The following is a 24,159-nucleotide window of genomic DNA, read 5'->3' on the forward strand; positions in this document are numbered from 1 at the left end:
TCGCCCCGCCCCTCGCCCTGTCGCCCCGCCCCTCGCCCTGTCGCTCCGCCCTCTCACCCGCTCGCCCCGCCCCTCACTCCCTAGCAGTACCATGAACAGAGACAGGACCAGGATGATGGTGCTTCGCAGGTAGGAGTGTTGGTGAAACCGGAGCCTATACTCAGGGCAGTTGATGAGCTCAAGAGCCATCTCTTCCTGGGGAGAAGGTACAACACGCCTCAGACACAGCAGGAAACACCTCCAACAGGGGTGGACCCGCTCAGACAGGAGAGAACCCACTGAATGGGGGACACAGCTCAGACATGGGGTGCATGACCGCGCCCTGCCTTCCTGCAGTACCCAGCGCAGACGGCGGCCACGGTTTGGGCCACAGGGCCTTCGGGGTGCCGATGACCCTTGCTGCTGGCCCGCCTTACCTGGTCTTCATCCCAGCCGTACAAGTCCCAGTTCAGGACCACCTGTGCTCGCTGCCGCTTCCAGATCTCTAGGAACACTGTGGCTGCAGTGGAGACAGGAAAGCAGCGCAGATGCCAGGGCTGACCCTGCAGGGCCTCGGGCTCAGGCCGGCCCTCAGAATGGCGCAGAAGGCTAGCAGACTCACCCCACACAGCCATGAAGAAGGCAAACAGCACCGTGCCGTCGTTGTCGAAGAGGTGGGTGAGCTGGGGAGAGGCACAGGCTGCGCTAGGCCTTCGCCCGTGCCCAGGGAGGGGCCTCCAGCTCTGCAGAGCACCCCGGTTCCTGTCCCCCCCCCCCCCCCCCCCCCCCCCCCCCCCCCCCCCCCCCGGCAGACACACCGCGCCAGCCCGTGCAGCAGACCTTCGCAAAGGTGCAGGTCTCCGAGAGCACGTGGAAGCCTCCGGTGTGTTCCCCCACGGGGCACATGACAACGCTGTGGGCCTCGCAGACCTCCTTGCTGAGGAGCCAGGGATGGGGCTGACGCTGATTCTTTCCAGGTGCCAGGTCGTGCTGGGGCCCTGTCCCCACCCCAGCCCACAGCCCTAGCCTCCAGTCCCCAGCACCTGGCCTACCTGATCTGACTGGCATCAAACAGGGTGAACCCGCTCAGGAAGACGAGGAGGCCCATCAGTGCCGCGGGCACCAGCATGTAAGTGTACCAGCCGAGCCACGCAAAGTACAGCGCCACCTTCTCGCCAAAATAGTTCCTACAGGCAAGCCACCCTGTCGAGGCCTCCCCTCCTCCTCCAGGCAGCTGCAGCCCCCTTGGCGGGCCCTGGGGTTCCCGGGGGCAAGGTTACCTGATTGTGTCAATCGGCTGCTTACGGAACAGGCTTCTCCATTGCGCCCACTTCTTCAGCTCGTCCTCCCTGTGGACCTAGGTGACAGAACGCTCGCTGGGGTCTCACCCTCAAGCCCCAGACCCCACCCTCCAGAGCCGGCCCACCTCTCACCTTGTGCAGGGCAAACCTGGCTTTAAAGACCCCGCCTTTCACCAAGTCCTCGAAGGAGTCTGGGGGTCACAGGCCTGTGTCAGGGGGCGGAGGGCAAAGGGGCTGCCTGTGCCGTGCCTCCCATCACCTGCCCTTAGCCTCACCCCCGGCGGCTGTCGTGCGGTTCAGGAGAAAGTTCACAATTCGGATTCTGAAACCCAAGGGTGAGGTCAGGGTCCGGTCCCGCTATACGCCGCTCAGCCAGCCCAGCCTCCCCCCGTCCTTCCCCCCCCCATCTCAGCAGGGCCCCCACTAGGCCCTGAACCCACAGATCAGCCGGACCGGCTGATCTTCTGAGAGCCGCTGGGGGTGGGACGCTGCCGGGGACCTTCCCCACCCCCACTCCTGCTGTCAGCCCTGGCTCCCAGAGCCCCCGCCTTTCAATCCTGCCCCTACCTCTGAGCCCACCACATGCCAGAACAAACCCTCTTTACACCCCAGTGAGTCATTTTACCTACATGGGGGCTGAGGCTCAGAGAGGCTGGGTGACATGGCCATGGCCACATTGCCAGGCATGGGGCTGCAGAGCCGCAGTGGAGGGCATTCTCTGGCTGTACCTCTGTGTGTGTGTGTGTGTGTGTGTGTGTGTGTGTGTGTGTCTCCTTCCATGAATGCACAGATTCTCCAAGCCTGAACCTCTAGGCTCCCACCAAGTTGCCTGCTCTTCGGGCTGCCTCTTGTTGCTCTTGCTGGTCTCAGCGGCTCTGGGACCCACGATCAGATTCCAAGAGCACCCTCTGCCCATGCCCTCTGGCCGGGCTCCGGCTGAGCCCTGGCGCCTGGCGGGGGCGGGGACGGGACAGGAAATGCCAGGGGAGGTAAGTGGCGGAGCTGGGACCTCTCCCTACCAGGCTTCTGTGCAGAAGGTGGGGTGCAGACGTGCAGAGAGGGGCCTTTGAACTGGAATGGAGGGATTTGGGGGAGATGCTGGCCTCTGAAAGGCCTGCCCACTCCCCTCACTTCACACCTAGCTGGGATTCTGTGTCCTTCAGAATGCCTCAGTAACACAATCATCACTATACCTTGTCACCCATGGAAACTGGGGAAGGGTGGTCGCACGAGGGGTGGGTCAGAACCTAGGGCCTCTACCCTCTGATGCTGAGAGGAGCCAGAACTCAGCACAGGCCATACTCTGCCCATGCCAGGCCCGGGGGTGAGGGCACTCCGTCTGTACCAGGTCTGGGGGTGAGGTCACTCCGTCTGTACCAGGTCTGGGGGTGAGGTCACTCCGTCTGTACCAGGCCCGGGGGTGAGGGCACTCCGTCTGTACCAGGTCTGGGGGTGAGGTCACTCTGTCTGTACCCGGTCAGGGGGTGAGGGCACTGTCTGTAGCAGGTCTGGGGGTGAGGGCACTCTGTCTGTACCCGGTCAGGGGGTGAGGGCACTCTGTCTGTACCAGGTCTGGGGGTGAGGGCACTCCGTCTGTACCAGGTCTGGGGGTGAGGGCACTCCGTCTGTACCAGGTCTGGGGGTGAGGGCACTCTGTACCCGGTCTGGGGGTGAGGTCACTCTGTCTGTACCCGGTCTGGGGGTGAGGGCACTGTCTGTAGCAGGTCTGGGGGTGAGGGCACTCTGTCTGTACCAGGCCCGGGGGTGAGGGCACTCCGTCTGTACCAGGTCTGGGGGTGAGGTCACTCTGTCTGTACCAGGCCCGGGGGTGAGGGCACTCCGTCTGTACCAGGTCTGGGGGTGAGGTCACTCTGTCTGTACCCGGTCAGGGGTGAGGGCACTGTCTGTAGCAGGTCTGGGGGTGAGGGCACTCTGCCCATGCCAGGCCCGGGGGTGAGGGCACTCCGTCTGTACCAGGCCCGGGGGTGAGGGCACTCCGTCTGTACCAGGTCTGGGGGTGAGGTCACTCTGTCTGTACCAGGTCTGGGGGTGAGGTCACTCTGTCTGTACCAGGCCCGGGGGTGAGGGCACTCCATCTGTACCAGGTCTGGGGGTGAGGGCACTCTGTCTGTACCAGGCCCGGGGGTGAGGGCACTCTGTCTGTACCCGGTCTGGGGGTGAGGTCACTCCGTCAGGTCTGGGGGTGAGGTCACTCTGTCTGTACCAGGCCCGGGGGTGAGGGCACTCCATCTGTACCAGGTCTGGGGGTGAGGGCACTCTGTCTGTACCAGGCCCGGGGGTGAGGGCACTCTGTCTGTACCCGGTCTGGGGGTGAGGTCACTCCGTCTGTACCAGGCCCGGGGGTGAGGGCACTCTGTCTGTACCCGGTCTGGGGGTGAGGGCACTGTCTGTAGCAGGTTTGGGGGTGAGGTCACTCTGTCTGTACCAGGTCTGGGGGTGAGGTCACTCTGTCTGTACCAGGTCAGGGGGTGAGGGCACTCCGTCTGTACCCAGTCTGGGGGTGAGGGCACTGTCTGTAGCAGGTCTGGGGGTGAGGGCACTGTCTGTACCCGGTCTGGGGGTGAGGTCAGGGCACTCCCAGCCCTGGCTCTGGACCCTGCCTCTCACCTTGTGGTGGCTGGGGCTGGCTCAGACTTGGTGAGTTTGTCACTGGGATCTGGACCCTGCCTCTCACCTTGTGGAGGCTGGGACCGGCTCAGACTTGGCGAGTTTGTCACTGGGATCTGGACCCAGCCTCTCACCTTGTGGTGGCTGGGGCCGGCTCAGACTTGGCGAGTTTGTCACTGGGATCTGGACCCAGCCTCTCACCTTGTGGTGGCTGGGACCGGCTCAGACTTGGCGAGTTTGTCACTGGGAGCTGGACCCTCGGATTCCATGAGGAGCGTTTGATACAGGTCAAAGAGCCCATTGTCTGCTCGAATCCCGAAATACACCTGTTTCCCATCTTCCACCACCTGGGGAAGCCACATGGGAACCTGTTCCCTTCATCTGCAGCCGGGACCTGTCCCCTGGGGCCAGGACACAGGTCACGGCTGTCCTTGCGGCCCTCTGGCCCGTGACGCCCCCACCTCGGGCTCCGGCCTGCAGGGCACAAACCTACCTTGAAGTGGAAGCCCTTTCTCTGGAGCTGCTCCAGAAACTCCTGCTGCCTCTCCTGCTTCAAGCTTTCTTGAGGATGCCAATCAGCCACCAGGACATAGTCCCATTGCTCAGATGCCTCAGCCTGGAGGAAGGAGGTGGGAGGGAAGGAGATACGGGACCAAGGCCTGGTACAGGACAAGAGGAGCAGCGTTGGGCGATGGCACCAAGCCCCGGAGGCCCAAGCTGACCCACCTCAAGAGTGCGGCTTCTCTCCACCAGCGGGAAGCTGTCGGCCTCCGCCCCCACCAGGACCTGGAGGCTGTCTTCACCCTGGAGATAGAGAGAGGCTGGGGTCTGTGGAGGGCTCCTCCTGCCCCCTCCGGCTCCACCCCTGCACAAAGCTGGGGTCGGGGCGGCCAGAACTGTGGAAGTGAGGCTGATACTGAGGAGGTGACACAGAAGTGAGAGCCACACAGAAGCAAGGACACAAAACAGATGATGCAGAGTCCGCGCGGGCGCACCGGGAGAGCCGCTGGGCTGGGCGGGGCGGGGGCGGGGGGGGGGGTCAGGGACACAAAACAGATGATGCAGAGTCCACGCGGGCACACCGGGAGAGCCGCTGGGCTGGGCGGGGCGGGGGCGGGGGGGGGGACACAAAACAGATGATGCAGAGTCCACGCGGGCACACCGGGAGAGCCGCTGGGCTGGGCGGGGCGGGGGCGGGGGTGGGGGAGAGTCATGGACAGCCCGCTAGCCCGGGAGCAGCCGCCACGGGAAGATGGGCAACCTTGCAACAGAAGATGGGGCGGGTGGCAGGAGGCGCCAGTGCCCACACGTGAGGAGTCGGGCAGATCAACAGCTCCTGCCTTGCACACCCTTGCACACACGGTGGCCCACTGAGCGGCTGGGCAGTCCCCAGCCACGCCTGGCCTGTCTGCCCTCAATGCCGCGGACCGGGGCGCCCTGGGCCGTGCTCAGGCAGCTGCGCCCCCAGCCCATCGGGGCAAGGTGAGGGGGAAGCAGCTATGGAACCTTCTATGAAACGGACATCCCCCTCCCCCTTCCGAGGGGCAGACACCCTGACCTGACCACGTGAGGAAGGCCGGGTCACCCGAGAGTCACTGGACATCAGGGACCCCATGGGATGTGGGCGCTAGGACAAGGTCCCCTCACCCCATATGAGGAGGACCGTGGACCATGGGCCGTGCACAGGCACAGAGGAACTCCGCGGGGGGAGCCAAGGCAACAGGGACTCCCAACCACCCGGGACTGGGAGTCGGAGCCGGGAGAGGAGCAGCCAGGGTGCTGAGCATGGGCGATGAGGCCGGTGGGGCTGAGCTCAGTGCACCCCCACAGCTCACAGCCAGTCTGAAGCCGTCTCAGAAAACAAACTTTTTATTTTTTTTATCTCTTTTTTTGTTCTCTTGTGCTATTTTACTTCTAATGACTTTCAATTGGGAGAGAGCGAGGGCAGGGGTAACACTGTTCAAAAAGAAATGCACTCTTTACCTGACTTATAACTGTCACCCTCTGCGCATCACCTTTATAATAAAAATAAAAAAATTTAGCTGGGCACCAGAGGATCACGGTTCAAAGCCAGCCAGGCAGGAAAGTCCATGAGACTCTTATCTCCAATAAACCACTCAGAAAATGCTGGAAGTACTGCTATGGCTCAAGTAGTAGAACAGTAGCCTTGAAAACAAAGAGGCTCGGGGACAGCACCCAGGCCCTGAGTTCAAGTCCCAAGCCTGGCATAAATAAATAAAGTATAATAACAACAAAAAGAAAATGACTTTCAGATGTTTACCTGCAATGTAATATATCAATTTTATAACAGTAAACTGAAAAGCAACCAACAGTAAACTGAAAAGCAACCAACAGGCAAAGCTGTGCTTTTTTTTGTTAGTTTCCTTTTGAGACAAGTCTCTGTGTGGTACCATGCCTGACTCTGTGTGTGTGTGTGTGTGTGTGTGTGTGCGAGAGAGAGAGAGAGAGAGAGAGAGAGAGAGTATGTGTGTCCTGGGGCTTGAACTCAGGGCCTGGGTAATATCACTGGGCTAGTGCTCTACCACTTGAGCCCCAGCTCCACTTCCAGCATTTGGTAGTTAATTCCTGACTGGGCTGGCTTTGGACTGTGATTCGCAGAGCTCAGCCACCTGAGCTGCTAGAGTTAAGAGGTGTGAGCCACCGCGCCCAGCCACTGCCTCATTTTTTCAGGAATGTTCATAATCGGGATAAAACTGCACCACAAAGGAGGTGGCAGTGGCAGAACGGGAGCAGTGGGTGCTGTGAGTCCATCCTGGTGGGTGCTGCGTGCTGCGTGCTGCGTGCTGTGTGCTGCATGTGCATGCTGCGTGCTGCATGCTGCGTGCTGCGTGCTTTATCCTCAACAAGCAAGGTGCCTGAGTGCTGAAGCTGAGGGAAAGCAGGGCTGCTTTCCTGAGGTGCTGGGTCCTGCAGGGGGGGGAGGCTGCCAGGCAGGTCAGGGAGGGCCTGCCTCAAAAGAGTGCCTGCAGGCTCTCGGGGCTGTTCTGAGTCTCTCCACAGGCCTCCAGCCACCTGCCCCGCCCACTCAGGCTCTTGCTCTGCCTGCTGGCCCCCGCAGCCCCTTTCCCCGCCCGCACTGCCCTGCCCCTCCTCCCCCTGCCCGCACTGCCCCCCCCCGTCCCCTTCCCTGCCTGCAGCACTGCCCCCCCCCGCCCTCACTGCCCCCACCCCCTCCCTGCCCACAGTCCCCCCCCCTGCTCCTGCGCCCCCCTCCCTCCCCCTGTCCTGCCCCAGCCACATTCCTGCTGCCTCCTCCGGAAAGGAGTTTCCGCAGACCGCCCCAGCCTGTCCAGCCTCAAGGCTGCCGGTAAAATGTGGGCCACCCAGTCACATTTCCATTTCAGATCAACACCAAGGGCTTCTAGGGTATCTCAGTGATGGTCTGGGTTAGACTTGCAAAAGGACGTTTGTCTCAGGTTCAACTGAACCAAGCTCCTCTTTGCTTTGTCCTGCTGAATCTGAAGCCTCCTGGAGCCCCAGATCCACGCGCACCCTGGAGGGTACAGCTCCTGAGCAAGGCTGGCTTTGCCCCGCCCCCCCATGCCCCACAGACGGGCAGCCCCGAGGCCACTCTGGGCCAATTTAGGTGTCCATGGTTCTTGGTCCTGTTCCCCACCCTCTGCCCAAGTCCTGTCTTCCCCCGCCCTCTCCCAATTACACCCCAGACTGCTGGCCACTCCCAGCCTCCCAAAGTCAGCTCACAGACACCTGTGCCCAGGTGTGGCACCTGCTAGCCGAAACTTCTCCCATCTGGGATCAGGGGAGAAACCCAGCTCAGTCAGACCCAGGGGAGGGGCGGGGCACCCTCGCCTCTTCAGGGAGGAAGGAGAACCATCAAACAGGTCAGGCAGCCCGGGACCAGCCTGCCCCCTGGTCCCCAGCTGGGCAACAGAGTTCAAGTGGGTGTCGGGTGCGATGAATTTGTTAGGGAAATGGATTTTTTTCAGTTATAGTATGTGTGTGGTATATTTACTTTGGTTCTCATAAAAACATTTACTAATTATTTATAGGACACATATCACATGCTCTGGTCATAATCCACACATACATTGTGTTAGGTTTTTAAAAAGAGGTGGCCGAGTAAGAACTGCACCACGCACGTGGTATTCAGGTAAGGGGTTTATTCAGTAGACCTGCTGGGACCAGGCAAGGTTGGCACTCCACGCGGCTGGCAAAGAAAAAAAGGGCGGTCTGGCCGCGGTTTATTCCTTATATAGGGTAGGGGGTGCGGAAGGGTGTGTCCAGGTAAAGGGAAGTGGGGTCAGGTGGGAGAAAGGTGTGGCCACATCAGGTTAAGATGTGACCTCAGCGGATGCGGATGTGACCTCTTCCAGGTGTCCCAGTTGCCTAGGTAACGCAGGTACTGGGTGAGGTCTGTTCACCGTCCAGGAATGGACCTTACACATTGTATGTGCTTCTTGTTAATTCTTTTTAAAATGGTTATGATAAAGGTGATACGGGTTGGCCGTTCCACAGGTCGGGTGATGAGCACGTGTCTTTCTGGACAATGTCACCCTTTCCGTCTCTCTCCCGGTTTGGGAAGTGGAGTCTTACGAGCTTGATTTCCCTTGTCATTGCCTCTCATCCAGGGCCCACACATCAGTGTGCCCCAAACTCAGGAAGCAGGGGTGTTGAGGCAGATCCTGCCAGCCCAGAGCCCTAGGCTGGACAGGACTTTGGAGCCCAAATCACAAGGGAGCCTGGGTTCTTCACCCTCGAAGGCCTGGGTGAAAGACTGTCCTGAGCTGGGCTGCCCTCCGCTGCTGAGTGCCAGCCACCTCCCCGCCACAGGCCAGCCCACAGCCGCACAGGTCCCGGCCCTGAAACTCCACTGCCCCCACACCCCGCGGTCTCTGGTCTCCTCCCTGGCCACAGCCCAAGCCTCCTAGATCATCTTCCCAGCTGTCCTCCTAGCGCTGGTCCCCAGCCTGACACCATGAGCTTCTCAGCACTGCCCTTGGGGGGGAGAGGGGCCGGCTAGCCTGAATCCACCCAGCTGTGCGCACGTGCGTATGCGTGTGGTGCCCCAGTGCTGGGGACTGGACTCGGGGCCTCTTGCCCTCACTCAGCTTTCTCACGTAAGGCTGGTGCTCTGCCCCAGTCGCATCTCTCCTTCCAAGTTTTGCTGGTTATTGAAAACAAGAGTCTCTCAAATTTGTCTGCCCAGGCTGACTTCAAACCAGGGTTCCCAGACCTCAGCCCCCTGAATAGCTAGGCTGGCTGGTGTGAGCCACGGGCGCCCAGAGAGTAGAGAGCGTTGTGCAGTTGAGGCAATGTCCAGGACCTACGTCCTCATCCATGGCGCCGGCCACCCATCCACCGAGGCCCAGGGTGTGGGCTCAGCCGGGGCCTCAGAGGCTGGTGCAGACCAGGGTCAGGCAGATGGCTCAGCTGTGGCCAGTCACCCAGAGACGCGGTTTCCTCATCTGCATAGTGGGGTGATGCCACCCCACTTTGCAGGCAGAGAGGTGGACGAAGCCACATGTCCAGCCCCTGCAGTTTCCTTCATCGTCCCTGTCCTTCCTGCCCTGGGGCTCATGGGACCCGTCCCACTGGGTGAGCCCACAGGTTCTGCGTGAAGAAGCTTCTGGAGACACCGCTCCCAGGGACTGTCCCTCCTGAGGGTCAGGAGCCTGCCCCAGCCCGGCTCGGGCGGCCGACCTCCCGCCTGGCCTCCAGGTCAGGGTTGGCAGGGGCATGGCTGCCACCTGGCCGGCCTAGCTGCACACCAGAGGGATGAGTCCTCTCCTCCTGCGTGGCCCCTCACCTGAGGCTGCACCCAACCTGCCGGCCAGCACTCCTGGCCCTCTGGACAGGGCCCTTGAGCATGCTGCAATTTCACCATCCACCGAGGGCACCATTCCACTTCACAGTGCCCAGCACAGAGGCCATTCACGCCCACCCCATCCCCCAGGCTCTGATTCCCCAGGGCCTCCCCCACCTGCTCCCCCCTCCCCCCACCCTCCCCCCTGCTCTGGCTCTCCAGAGTCCTCAGCATCCGACCTCGCCATTCTCCCTCCAGCAGTCACCGTCGGTCACCCCCAGCCCATCCTTTCCATGTCTGCCCCTCGCTCATCCCCAGATACCAACCAGGCAGCTGGCTCTGCTGCTGGAGGGGAGTGGGCATTGTGAGCACGCCTGGGTGATGGTCACTGGGTGTCTACCCAGCAGGCACCGGTGCCCAGAGCTCGGCCTTTGGCGGGGGGCAAAAATGTGGGGCAGCGTTCCTGGCGGACAGAGTGTGCGGGCTGGCCCGGGGGCTGCGGTTCGCGATGAGGCTGGACCCTCAACACCCTCAGGAACCAGTCTCAGTACAGTCCCGGCAAGGACTGGGTCCTCACCACATCTGAGGATTCGCAGGCCCGGCTCCTGGTGACTCACTGGCAGCAGCTCTGTCCTCGGCACATCATGCCTCTGACTCAGTTCTCAGCACCTCACCCGCACAAAGGCCAAGGGCTGAGGCTAGAGGTGGGCGGGACCCAGATCAGGGAAAGTCACTCTGGGGGTTCGGAGGCTCGGACCAGAGCAAGGGCCGTGGGGGCCGTGGAAAGAATCAGCAGGTGGGTGTGATCAGACCATGCGGGGAGCTGAGACCTCAACTCCTCTGGATTTCTAAGGAACAGAGTGCTCACCCCAGCCAATGGAGACTGTTTCCTCTCCTTCCCAAGCCCCTGTTCTCTCCACCTCCAAGGCACGGGTGGCCAGGGGACCCTAGGTCAGGCCAAGTAGTCAGGGAGCAGAGCCAGGCCCAGGGGGGCCAGGAGGGGCCTGGCAGAGGGAGTGGCTGCTGACGGGGCCCACACCTGAGCAGAGTGCTGAGTGGAAACTTTGTTTCACTCTCAGCCTCTCCAATGGGCTCTGCCCCGCTGCCCAGCGCCTGGCACTGGCCCCGGGAGAGGAGCAGAATCTCTCCCAGGGGGTCGCAAGCCCTTCCCCTAGCACGCTCACCCCCAGGTCCCACCAGGCAGCCTCTGCCTACAGCAGGACCCCAGCAACAGAAGGTCCACTGTACGTCGCCCTTGTCCACCCTGAGCCTCCGCCCAGGCCGGCCCTGACCCCTGGGCCTCTCCCCCCAGCACCGCTGCTGTCCGGGAGGCTCAGCATGCGTACTACCCCACGTGCCCCGAGGCTGTAGCAAAGCCATCACAGGGCACACACAGACGTCCAGCCCCGGGTTCCCCGGACTTGGAAACCAGGCCCTGTGGGTCTGCCACATCTCCAGCCTGCTCCATCAATCCCGAGTCCACTCATGGCTCTGACCACCCTCTCCCAGGCTGGCCAGGCTGCCAGGACCCCACAGACGCCTTCCTGGGAGGTGGAGAGGCGGGAGGAGCCGCAGGTGGGCCTGTGCCGCGCTGAGCTCACCTGCATGCTGGCGTGCTCTCTGTGTCTGGGGCCAGCGGGAGGCTGTGACCCCCATGCAGACGGGCCAGACGGCTTCCACGTTCCTGTCTCCTCCTCGACTTCCGTGTGAGTTCACTCCTCCCTCTTGCCCTGCCACACCCCAGGTGTTCTGGGAGGAGCCAGTGTTTGCCAGCTGCTACCACAGACACAGAAGCCCCCTTGCAGCCCACAGGAGCTCAGACACCGTTCCGGAAACCAGGTCTGGGTGGGACCAGACTGGACGAAGCCTCTAGACTCCCCTGGCCACCCTGCTTTCTTTGTCCTCCCTTCCCTACAGAAGAAATCTGGTTATAAGATGGGGTGCAGGGCACCCCCTGGGGGAAGCAGGTGTCCTAGGCTATAACAGAGACAAGCACTCCCTCCCTCCCCCCGGACACCTCCGGATCAGCCCGACCCCTCCCTGCAGGCCTGGTGTCCATTCTGCAAGAGGAGAGGAGGGAAGGGCAGTGGGTGGGATGCTCAGGGCCCCCGTGGTCTCCGGCCGCTGTCCTGACAGCTGGGGACCTGGGGGTCTGCAGGAGACCCTAAAGGGTGCAGTTCCACCCATCCCAGTCTCCAGCCAGGGCTGCAGCCCAGTTGGCACCGCAGCAAAGTCCACTCCCGGTGGCCTGAGGACTGACCTGACGCAGAGGCCAGAAGAGGTGAGGGCGAGGGGCGGTTCCAGAAGGTGCTGGACGGACCAGGAGGCCTGACGCTCGCTGGGAAGCTGGAGTGCGGGGGAGGGGGCTCAGCACTGAGACCCCAGGGCAGAGGAGGGCCCTGCAACCACGCGAGCTGTCCAGCAGAGGGCGCCAGCAGTGCCGTGGGGTGCCCGCAGCCCTGCAGTACCGGGGTGCTATGGAGAGCAGGGGCCCTGTGAGGTCATGGAGGTCACAGGGCACAGCTGTGAGTTGGGGACCAGGGGCCCCTGGGTGTCTCGGGTGTTGTGGGGTGAGGAAGCGTCTTGGGGGTCACAGGGCGTCGTGGGGGTTGGGGGCACCCGCAGTGCCAGGGAATGCTGTGGAGACAGGCGCTCCGACTCGGTGAAGTCTGCCCAGGCTTCTCAGAGGGCCAGCACCCCCCCCCCCGCCTCTGCTTGGGAGACCAGGAATGAGGGATGCGGTAGCAAAGGTGGACCCGGGAGGACAGAGCTGTGCAGCGGAAGCAAATCAGACCAACACCGGAGCCCTCTGACGACAGACAGACCTAGCAGTGGCTCAGACACGCTGGTGCATTGTTCTAGCCTGTAAACTCTGAGCCGGGCACCAGGGGCTCATCCCTATACCTCTAGCTACCCAGGAGGCTGAGATCTGATTGCAATTGGAAGACAGTCAGAGCAGAAGAGTCCCCATGAGACTCTTACCTCCAGTGAGCCACCAGAAAACCAGAAGTGGCTGTGTGGCCCAAAGTGATAGAGCACTGCCCTTGAGCAAGAGCTCAGGGACAGTGCCCAGGTGCTGAGTTCAAGCCTCATGACTGGCAAAAGAAAGGAAAGAAAGAAGGAAGGAAGGAAAGAGAAGGAAGGAAGGAAGGAAGGAAGGAAGGAAGGAAGGAGGGAAGGAAGGAGGGAAGGAAGGAAGGAAGGAGAGAGAGAAAGATAGAAAGAAAGAGAAAGGAAGGAAGGAGGGAAAGAAGGAAGGAGGGAAGGAAGGAAAGAACGAAAGAAAAGAAAGGAAGGAAGGAGAGAAAGAAAGGAAGGGAAAGGAAGGAAGGAAGGAGGGAAAGAAGGAAGGAAAGAACAAAAGAAAAAGGAAGAAAGGAAGGAAGGAGAGAAAAAAGAAAAGGAAGGAAGGAAGGAGGGAAAGAAGGAAGGAGGGAAGGAAGGAAGGAAGGAAAGAACGAAAGAAAAAGGAAGGAAGGAGGGAGGGAGGGAGGGAAGGGAATGGGAATTCTGGAAGCTAGGTATATGATACAGTGGTAGAACACTTGCTCAATCCCTAGTGCTGCAAGAAAAGAAGATTCAGAGAGAATCAGAGCGCGCGCGATCATGAGTGGGAATGGGAGTGACAGAGGGGTCAGTTCAGCACTAGTGTGGCTGACCTACGGTCCTCAAGGTTCAGAATTCCTTTAAGTTGTTGCTCTGCCACCTCGAATAACTGGTCTCCTTGTCCCCCCGCGGTCCAGGGTGGCCGCTCCAGTGCAGGCTGCACATGCTCTTCTAGCCAGCAGGAAGAGCCCAGAGGACACCACAGCCTTCCCAGGTTTAGGCACATGACCATGCCTGACTGCAAGGGAGAAAGTGAGGCTGGGGAACTCAGCAGCCTCATCCCAGGCCACAGGGTCTCAGAGACCACTGAGAAGCAGAAACAGAATCAGAGATGTTGTGGAGCACAAGAGTTCCACCAACTCGGATCTACATCACCAACCAGCACCTGAGCCTTGGGACTGCGTCCCCCACCAGGGCCTCTCCTGCGCCTCATGCCTACTGCTGAGAGACTTCAGTGTCTACCCAGCATTCATTTCCAACGTCCTTACTGAGAAATGCCAATTTTATTGTTGAAGAAATCTTGATCCTGTCTTTGTTGTTGGTCGTGGGGCTTGAACTCAGAGCCTGGGCGCTGTCCCTGAACTGTTTTGCTCAAGGCTAGCAGCTCTACCACTTTGAGCCATAGCTCCACTTCTGGTTTTCTGGTGGTTCGTTGGAGATACAAGGCTGGCTTCAAACCTTGATCCTCAGATCTCAGCCTCCCGAGTAGCTAGGATGACAGGCGTGAGCCACTGGCACCCGGCTCTTATTCCCATTTTCTAAGGGCATAAGAGAGGATCTTTGACATAGAACCAGTGGCTGTGGCTCCCTGCCCAGAGGTCCCCACACCCAAGGGTCGGCAAGCCAGGGCCCACACTCAAGGGACGGCAAGCCAGGGCAGACGGCTTCACCCCGTCTGCAGAGAGGGCCACTTCGTCTTCACAGACAACGGCAAGAAGCCTCAAAGCCTTGACACCAGGCTGGTCGCTGGCCACTCTCTGCGCCCCCTGCTCAGGAGGCTGAGATCTGAGGATCTTGGTTTGAAGCCAGCACGGGCAGGAAAGTTTCTGAGACATTTCTAAACCATGCAACCAAGTCTGTTATTAGGCATGGGTTTTTTTAATGTCTTCAGTAGTTCCATATGTAGGGAAAAGTACTTGCCACGTAACATATTGGAACTTGCAAGCCTCAGCTCTGCCTAGAGAAGGAAAGTTACCCTGGGGCTTGCTTAACCAGGAGGCCAGTGCGTCTGACGACCCCAAGAACACGGAGATGAACATGGCAGACAGACTGCCCACCACCCACACCGGCACCACCAGGCCTAGCCCTTCCTGAGGTCCACAATCATCAAATCATAATTATCACCACAGAAATCTGGGATATATGTTTCTTGGGGCTCACCAGAACATGGGGTGAGGGGAAATGCCATTTTCGAAATGATTCTGGCGGGGATTTCCTTGCGCACGGTCTTGTCACCACCGAGCTGGGTGGCCTGAGCCGTGGCAAGCTCAGCCTCCCTCCTGCATGGCAGCCGGCGGGAACAGAGCCGAGGGGGCGCCGGGGTGGGTGGCTGTGGAGAGCACACACCCTCCAGCCTGTGAAACTTTTACCTCCCATCAACCACCAACGCGCGGAGCAGAGCTGGGTCCAAGGGGAAGGCACCGGCCTGGAGCAGAGGAATCCAAAGGACAGTGCGGAGCCTGAGTCCATGTCCTCGTGCTGGCACACGCACACACGCGCGCGCACGCACACACGCACACACATGCACGCACACACGCACGGCACACACTCATACATGCACATGCGTGCACATACACGCACAGATGCGCACACGTGCACACACAGCACACACATGCACAGACATGCACACACATATACGCACTCACAAACATGTACACACGCACACACACGCACACACATGCACATGTATGCGCATTCACACATGCACATACATGCATGCACACGCACAGACATGCACACACATACACACACTCTCTCACACAGACACACACGCACACACATGCACATGCACTCTCGCACACACATGTGCGCTCACATGCACACACGCACACATGCACACACACATACATGCACATGTATACACGCACACTGCAGCACATGCGCACACATGCACACGTGCACACACATGCATGCACACATATAAGCATGCACACACGTGTGCACACATATACATGTGTGTATACACACGCGCACACACATGCACACGCACACTCAAAGGATCCATGGGGACATTCAAAATGTCTATTATTAAATAAAAAATAAATGGATGAAATTTTTATCTCATCTAAATTAAAATGAAGTAAAGGGCTGGGAAGGTGGCTCAGTGGTAAGAGTGCTTGCCTAGCATGCATGAGACCCTGGGTTCCATTCCTCAGCACCACATACACAGAAAAGGCCGGAAGTGGCACTGAGGCCCAATTGCTAGACCGCTAACTTTGAGCAAAAGAAGTTCAGGGACAGTGCTCAGGCCCTGAGTTCAAGCCCCAGGACTGACAAAAATAAATAATGAAATGCATTCAAGTGCTAGAAGAGTAGATTTGTGCTTGACCCTTTCGTTTGCTTCACTAGTGAACTGTGGGTCTGGAGGTGTGGTTCAGTAGGTCAGAAAGAGCACCAGCCAATAAGCAAAGCATCTGGTCCTGAGTTCCAGTCTTTCTGGCAAAAAATGAAAAGAAATATACTTTGCGTCTTCCTTTTTTTTTGTCAGTCGTGGGGCTTGAACTCTGGGCCTGGGCGCTGTCCTTCAGCTCTTCAGCTCAAGGCAAGCGCTCTACCACTTGAGCTAGAGCACCACTTCCGGTTTTCTGGTGGTTTATTGGAGATAGGAGTCTCACAGTCTCTCCTGCCGGGGCTGGCTTTGAACCGCGATCCTCAGATCTCAGCCTCCTGAGTAGCTAGGATGACAGGCGTGAGCCACCAGCGCAGGCCTTGCTTCTTCCTTATGCTACTTTGTTTCTTCCTTATGCTACTTTGTTTCTTTGAAACTTCATACTATAAACTTTATTTTCTTGTTAAACTGTTGTTTTATCATTGTTTATTACTGTAAACTTTTCCCTTTAAAGGCAGCCTTAGTGTGGGACCCGTGATCGGGGATGCAGGGGCAGAAGCCCCAGAGCTGGCTGAGCCCTGAGCGATGGGACCCCTGTGGTCCTGCCGGGCTGTTCCCAACACTGTTACTGTCTTTCTTGGCAGAGAACTTTGGCCCAGAACTCCTGGGGCTCCTGCTCGTCCCTGTGGACTGTGGACTTTGCCATCCATTCCTTCCTCCTCTAACTCAGGAAGAAACACCTCCCTGACCACTTGGCATCCTCCACAACAGTCCAGCTGTTCCTGTCTTGCTGCCTCTTTCTAATGGGGAGCCCAGGGCCACCTGGGAGGCCAGGAAAACAAACACTTCCCCCCTCCCTCCCCCCAATACTGTGGTATTGCTTGTCCTTACCCCTCTTCCTAAGACCTGCAACCCTTGGGAAATGTGTTTGACCAACCTCCAAGAGCCTGAATATGATCAAAGAGATGATGCCCTGCCCAGAGGCCCCAGAGCACCTCCTCCACAGGAGTGGGTCCGGGTGGGCGGCTGCAAGAACCTACTTCTCCTTAGATCCGCCCAGGAAAATGGCCCCTTCCCTTTGTTCTCGCTCTGTACAAACTGCACGTGCCCCCCGCCCCCCAGCAGTCCCATCACCTGTCAGCACCTGTATCGACCAGGCCGCTGGTCCCTGGCACGTGGGGCAGTGGCAGGGGGGTCCCTCCCCAAGGTCACTTCCTCATTTGCTGAGGTCCCCTCCCACCCGTCCCTGAATAATCTCACCCCCCACTCACTCAAGCTGCAGCCGGGCAGTTTGGCTCTCTCGGTAAACTCTTTCTGCCTGAACCCTGTGGTGGTCTCCTTTCGGCAAGTTTTACATCTGGTTCCAGAACCCAGGAGAGGACAGTGTCAGGGGTCATCGGACCCCCTCTGCATCTCTTTCCCAGGGTCACCCTGCTTCCCGGCCGCCCCTCCTCGGACCCAAAGGAATCCGAGTCAGACCTCCCACCTCCCTCCACCACCACTGCTGGCTGTGCAGCCACTCTACCATCTCCCCTCTGTGTCTGGCGACACCTACGGACCCTCTGCTGGCCATGCCAGAGGGATCCCCGACACCTTCTGGCCAGTCTCTTCTAGTTTTGGGGACACTTGAATGGAGAGACCTGGGTGGACTGGGACAGCTCCCACTGACTGATACCTCCTCCTCGTAGACTCCTCCCCCACGCATCCCCACGGGCTCCGTCTGAAGGGTCCATAAATCCAATTCATTTTTTTAATTGCAATCAAGTCTGGCCACAGCACCATACTCTCAGAGACTTGGACCGTTTCTGCCAGCACAATGGCAAGTGGTCAGATACACTCGTCCTTCTCTCTGTCTGTCCTCTCTAAGCAAACTCCCTCTGGCAACCTTCACCCCTGTGACCACAGGCCTGTGTGGCTGACAGATGGGTGGGCATAGCCTCCTGGCCACCTCTGGAACGGTGAATTTCTTTGTCTTCTAAGTGTAATAGGAGCAGTTCAATCTCTCTCTCTCTCTCTCTCCCCCTCTCCTTCCCCCTCCCCCCTCTCTCTTTCTCAGCTTGAACTCAGGTCTTGGACACTGTCCCTCAGCTCTTCAGCTCAATGTGAATGCTCTATCACTTGAGCCACAGCACACTTCTGGTTTTCTAGTGCTTTATTGGAGATAAGAGTCTCACAGGCCGGGCACTGGTGGCTCACGCCTGTAATCCTAGCTACTCAGGAGGCTGAGATCTGAAGATCACGGTTCAAAGCCAGCCCAGGCAGGAGAGACCGTGAGACTCCTATCTCCAATAAACCACCAGAAAAGCGGAAGTGGCGCTGTAGCTCAAGTGGTAGAGCGCTCACCTTGAGCTGAAGAGCTGAGGGACAGTGCCCAGGCCCAGAGTTCAAGCCCCACGACCGACCAAACAAAACAATAAAAAAAGAGTCTCACAGACTTTCCTGCCCAGGTGGCTTTGAACCACGATCCTCAGATCTCAGCCTCCTGGGTAGCTAGGATGACAGGCGTGAGCCACCAGTGCCCTGCTCTCTCTCTTTCTTACTTGAAAGGTCTGGGCCTCCCTGCCCAGAATTAACACTTCCAACAACCATTTGCTGAGTTATACAGTTCATCTGAAAATTAACAAATTTCATTATACAACATTTAAAACACAAACACGTTTGCACGCATGTGCACACACACACACACATTTGTTGGCACCACTGAGATCATCAGGCAAATCTCTAATATGGTTCATGGCAGCAATCATAGGTTTTTCCAAAATTCTAAATTTTCTATGAAAGCTTAACTTACTACTAGCAGCCAATGCTATCAACCATTTTTCCTTGAAATGCCGGCTCATTTCATTCATTTAACACAGTATCTTCCTCCACTCTTCCTCAATAGAGCAATTTTTCTTTGTCAGCTATTATTAGCAAAACAGTATCTTAGGTGTTACTTAGATTTCTTTTTTTTTTCTATTCTTTTTCTTTTTTGTCGTCATGGGGCTTGAACTCTGGGCCTGGGTGCTGTCCCTGCACTCTTCAGCTCAAGGAGAGTGCTCTACCACTTGAGCCACAGCACCACTTCCAGTTTTCTAGTGGTTAATTGGAGATAAGAGTCTCACGGTCTCTCCTGCCGGGGCTGGCTTTGAACCGTGATCCTCAGATCTCAGCCTCCTGAGTAACTAGGATTACAGGCGTGAGCCAACGGCTCCCAGTAGTTACTTAGATTTCTATACACCACAATCTGAGAACGACTAGCCTAACTCAATGAAAACAGATGTGTATTTGCTAATGCCTTTGCTACTATTTTTTTTTCTTTTTGTGCTGGTCCTAAGACTTTAACTCTGGGCCTGAGAACTGTCCCTCAACTCCTGTGCTCAAGATTTACACTTGAACCATAGCTCCACTTCTTTGGTACTTAAATGGAGATGAGTCTCACAGACTTCCCTGGCTTTGAGCTGTGATCTTCAGATCTCAACCCCCGGAGTAGCGAGGATTACTGGCACCTGCTAAAATGTATGCTTTAATAAACTATATTATTTGAGTTTATATAAACATCAAGGAAATTATACAATGAGATTAATGCAATACAAACATCTACAGAGAATTTCAGAACTTTTTGTGACTTTAGTAGTTTAATTCTATGTAACCTAACTCCTTGCCAATTATTATTTTATGTATGTTTTGTTCAAAAGGTCTCCAAAGATAAGTTTTCAATTATCTGCTTGCATTTATTATAATAGCTGTTGCTATGTGTTAAGCTATTAGTGCTCCTGGAAACCTGACATACTTTAGCTTAATGTGCTCCTCATAGAAACGTTAGGATGTGGGAATTATTATCTCAACTGAGCAGATAATTGCTTGGTAACATCCCAGCAAAAAAAAAAAAGTGTTGAATGAAGTTACTTGTCCAAAGTCCTCCTCCTAGACTACTTCCCCTGCTAACATTCAGTAAACGGCAGAACCAAGACTCAGACCTGGCTCTGCACCTCCTCGTATCACTGAGTGTCGCCAAATACTCACATAAAGAAAATGTATTCTGGGGCTGAATCATGGCTCAGGTGGTATGGAGTGCATGTCTAGCAACTACAAGGCCCTGAGTTCAAGCTCCCATTCTACCACCTCCACCACCACCAAAAAAAAAAAAAGTATTACAAAAGGGGAAAAACCTACTTCCTCCCTCTCTTGGCTTCCTCTGTGGAAGTCCTGCCTGCTGGGAAGACCCGCTCCCAGGCGGGCTGAGCTTGTCTCTCCCACACATATGAGATGGGGCCTGTCCTGGGAGCTCAGTCCTGCAGTTTAATTTTCTTGAGAAACCTCACAGTAGCAGGTGTCCGGGGTGGTGAGAGTTTTCTGTAATCCTCTCACCTTTACAGACCTACCCCACCAGTACAAAAATTCACTGCTCCTCTCCTTCCCTTGCATGGTTTTGTTTGGTTGTTTTGTTTGTTTGTTTTGCCTGTCCTGGGACTTGAACTCTGGGCCTGGGCGCTGTCCCTCAGCTCTTCAGCTCAAGGCTAGAGCTCTACCACCTGAGCCACAGCGCCACCTCCAGCTTTTTCTGTGTATGTGGAATCGCACCCAGAGCTTCATGCATGGGAGGCCAGCGCTCTACCACGGAGCCGCGTTCCCAGCCCTTGCAAAGGTATTTTTAGAAAGCATTCCCCAGAGTCCTACTGTTTCCACCATGCGAGTGACTCAGGCCTAAGGGAGCCTGGGCTCCACGCCTAGGCCTGCTCGCGTGAGCCTTGTCCCATTCTGTCTGGGCTAAGGCCTAAGGGAGCCCGGTGACTCAGGCCTAAGGGAGCCTGGGCTCCACGCCTAGGCCTGCTCGCGTGAGCCTTGTCCCATTCTGTCTGGGCTAAGGCCGGAAACCACCGTTTCCCCTATTAGCAGGGACTTACTTGCCCGAAGTCCCTAGGCGACCGAGCAGGTGAGGAGGCTCAGCAGCTCAGAGTCCTGACAGGATCCCTTCTCCAGGGGGATCCCCAAGTCTGTGGCTCCTCCCACCCCCATGGAACTCAGGGCTCCTCCCAGGTGCTAGGAGGGCTGGACAAGGAGGATGGGTGATCCAGGGGCCCTGGCCCGGGTGGGAGAGGCAGGGAGGGGCAGGGACAGAACAGGAGTGAGCCCAGGGGTCACAGGGAGGGCCAGGAGTGAGCCCAGGGGTCACAGGGACAGGACAGGAGTGAGCCCAGGGGTCACAGGGAGGGACAGGAGTGAGCCAGGGATCAGAACACAGGGACAGGACAGGAGTGAGCCCAGGGGTCAGAACACAGGGACAGGACAAGAGTGAGCCCAGGGGGTCACAGGGAAGGACAGGAGTGAGCCCCACAGCCCCAGGCTCCGCCCTTCAGGCCTTGGCGCCGCCCCATGCCCTAGGCTCCACCCCCATGGCCCTGGAGAGGCTGCCGACTTGGGGACACACCCAAGACCCGAAGCAAAGTCTTCATCCCGTGAAGGCCGGCCAGAGGGCCAGTGTGGGGCGTCCATCCTGGCCCCTCGGGGAGGAAGAAGTGGGGGTACCACTCACCCCGCGCCCCTGCCCACCCTCCAGGACCTCCACCCGCCTGCCTGGGCCATAAAGCTGGAAGCCAGGCCTGGGGGCCTGGGCCGGTGCCCTTGTTAGCTGGGGCTGAGGGGAAGCTGCTGGGTGGGGGCCAGGGACCTGGGGGCGGGGGCCAGAGCAGGGGGGCTGGGGGCCAGGGCCGAGGGGCCGGGGTGCCAAGGGGCCGGGAGACAGGGCACGGGGCCAGAGGACAGGGCCGGGGGATGGGGGCCAGGGCCAGGGCCGCAGGACAGGGCCGCAGGACAGGCCGGGGTGCTGGAGCACCAGGGGACAGGGCTGGAGGGTGGGGGCAGGGCTGGGGGTGTGTGTTGGGGGGCCGGGGCCTTCCCTGGCTGTCAGGTGCCTGGCCGGCACAGGGATCTCTGGCAGGGCTACCTGCTGTCCGCCCCCACGAGGACGGGAGGCTTCTGGGGACCTAGCCTTTCCTCTCTCCTTGGGAGTCCAGGCCAGAGGCCACGCGTGGTGAAGTGATGGCAGGGAAAGTTTGCTACTGGACAAGTTGTCACTGGAAAACAACACTTCATCTCGGGGGCGGAATCCAGGACAAAGGGCGTGAGGGCATGGTCCCGTGTCAGCTCTGATCTCAGCTCTGGTTCTCCAGTCCTTCACTGATTAGGAGGAAGTCGGTTCCCGGGAGAGGCGCCCTGTGCTTTGGGGTGCAGTCCGACCGTCATTGGCCCCACATGGAGTGCCGCTCCTGCAAAGCCTTTTCCCTCTCAACCACCTTTTCCTCTGCTCTGGAGCAGGCCAGCAGTTTGCTCCCCCTCCCCCCTCATAAATTCTTTTCTGCCTGAACCAGGCGGCTGTCTCCTTTTGGCCAACCTTACAGATAGTTTCAGTCCTTTGTCACATAGATGTTATAAATCAGTCCTGTTTTTTCTGGACCTGAAGGTCATCAAAGTGTGAGAGAATAGCTTAGAGCAGAGATGCAAAGCTTTTATCCTGCTTTGCTTAATGTGTGGCAGCAAAAACAGTGTAAGTATATTATGCTTTGACTAGACAAAGTGAGTTGTGGGTAGGGTGAGAACCCCAACATTAGCAGGTCGGGTTTGAGTACTTACTGAGATTGCCTGTGAGAATTTCCTAGCCTTAGAGGTCTGGTCTACAGGGCCGAACACTCCACCCCCGCCAAAAGTTAGGAAGCTTAGTATTTTTCTCAGGGACCTTACAGTTTCATCCATTTTAAATTTCCTTTGTATTTCCTCTTCACTCATGCTGTGACACAGGCAAGCTGAAATCATAGCCAGAATAATAGTGTTATTGAGATAGAACTCATAGGCCAAACAATTCACCTCTTCACGTATTCAGAATAGAAGTGGCTTTTGGTATTTACAAATATATGTGAACATTAGCCCCCAAATGGAATCATTATCAAAAGATCTTCCAAATGCAGGCAATAGAGGCCTACCTGATCTGTGTGCATTCCTGAAATATGTGCATGCCCCTTCCCTGTGAAATTATCTGAGAACCACTTCCAATACACTTGTCATTAGTTCTTGCACTACTGCTGTTTCAAAGCTCTTTATCTGGATTCTCTGTCTTCAAAAGTTCCTCTTTGAGCTGGGTGCTGGTGGCTCATGCCTGTCATCCTAGCTACTCAGGAGGCTGAGATCTGAGGATCGAGGTTCAAAGCCAGCCCCGACAGGAAAGTCCGCGAGACTTTTTTTTGGGGGGGGGCGGTCGTGGTGCCTGAACTCGGCCTGGGCACTGTCCCTCAGCTCTTCAGCTCAAGGCTGGTGCTTTACCACTTGAGCCACAGCACCACTTCCGGCTTTTTTCTTTCTGCTTATGTGGTGCTGAGGAATCGAACCCAGGGCCTCATGCTTTGGAGGCAAGCGCTCTACCACTGAGACTCTTATCTCCAATAAAACCCACTAGAAAACCGGAAGTGACGCTGTGGCTGAAGCCCAGAGCGCTCGCCCTAAGCTGAAGAGCTGAGGATAAGCGCCCAGGCCCCGGGACCGACCCCCCCAAAAAAGTTCCTCTTTGACTGGACAGGGATGAAAATGAAAAATACAAGTCCTGGGAGATGAGAGCCGGGAATGAGGGCACCGAAGGAAGGGATGTAACAATAAAGTGCGTGTTAATTCACCTTTGCCTCCCCGCGTCTTGCGGTACAGCCCCTTCCACACCTACAGTGAAGTACTGTGTTCTAGAAGCTAAAGCAGCACCTGCTGAGAAGGAATCCGCCTCTAAGGTCTAGGGTGGGAGCCCACAGCCCCACTTGGGTCCGCCTCGGCCGGGGTCCGCCTCCGCCTGGGTCCGGCCCGGCCTGGGTCCGGCCCGGCCTGGGTCCGGCCCGGCCGGGGTCCGCCTCGGCCGGGGTCCGCCTCGGCCTGGGTCCGGCCCGGCCTGGGTCCGGCCCGGCCTGGGTCCGCCCCGGCCGGGGTCCGCCTCGGCCGGGGTCCGGCCCGGCCCCGGAGCTGTTTGGCTCAAGGTCAGCACTCTACTCGAGCCGCGGCTCTACTTCTGGCTTGGTGAGTGCGCGTGCGCGCGTCTCCCGCCGTCCCCCTCCGAGCGAGCGCCCCATCCTGGAGCCGCAGCGCCACTTCCGGTGTCCGGGTGGTTCTCTGGAGATCAGTCACGGCGCCGCGGGCCTCAGCCTCCGCCCTGCGTAGCTAGGACGGCAGGCAGGCGTGAGGCTCGGGCGCCCGCCCCGGCGCCTCCTCACGGTTCTGCCGGTAGCTTCCTCCCCGCGGCCCCCTCGCTCCGCCCGCCCGGCTCTCCCCGGCCGACAGCCCGACTCCGCGGGCCTCCGGGA

At 58.0% G+C, this 24,159-nt stretch overlaps 1 protein-coding gene across 1 annotated transcript in view; it reads right to left on the bottom strand.

Annotated features, from left to right (window-relative positions):
- The window catches only part of Ano9 (anoctamin 9), an 18,235-nt gene extending 6,863 nt beyond the window's left edge, over positions 1-11,372 (bottom strand). The window contains exons 1-12 of the mRNA XM_013033375.1: positions 11,295-11,372; positions 4,635-4,712; positions 4,402-4,524; positions 4,110-4,255; positions 1,556-1,602; positions 1,413-1,471; positions 1,260-1,336; positions 1,032-1,166; positions 820-916; positions 602-662; positions 417-499; positions 91-195 (exon numbers count right to left, since the gene is read on the bottom strand). Of these exons, the coding sequence (XP_012888829.1) occupies positions 91-195; positions 417-499; positions 602-662; positions 820-916; positions 1,032-1,166; positions 1,260-1,336; positions 1,413-1,471; positions 1,556-1,602; positions 4,110-4,255; positions 4,402-4,524; positions 4,635-4,712; positions 11,295-11,300 (1,017 nt within the window). The 5' untranslated portion in view covers positions 11,301-11,372. The remainder of the gene's footprint in view (positions 1-90; positions 196-416; positions 500-601; positions 663-819; positions 917-1,031; positions 1,167-1,259; positions 1,337-1,412; positions 1,472-1,555; positions 1,603-4,109; positions 4,256-4,401; positions 4,525-4,634; positions 4,713-11,294) is intronic.
- Positions 11,373-24,159: the final 12,787 nt, after the last annotated feature.

This window comes from Dipodomys ordii, unplaced genomic scaffold (genome assembly GCF_000151885.1).
Source record: "Dipodomys ordii isolate 6190 unplaced genomic scaffold, Dord_2.0 Scaffold166, whole genome shotgun sequence".
In the NCBI taxonomy this organism is placed as follows: domain Eukaryota; kingdom Metazoa; phylum Chordata; class Mammalia; order Rodentia; family Heteromyidae; genus Dipodomys; species Dipodomys ordii.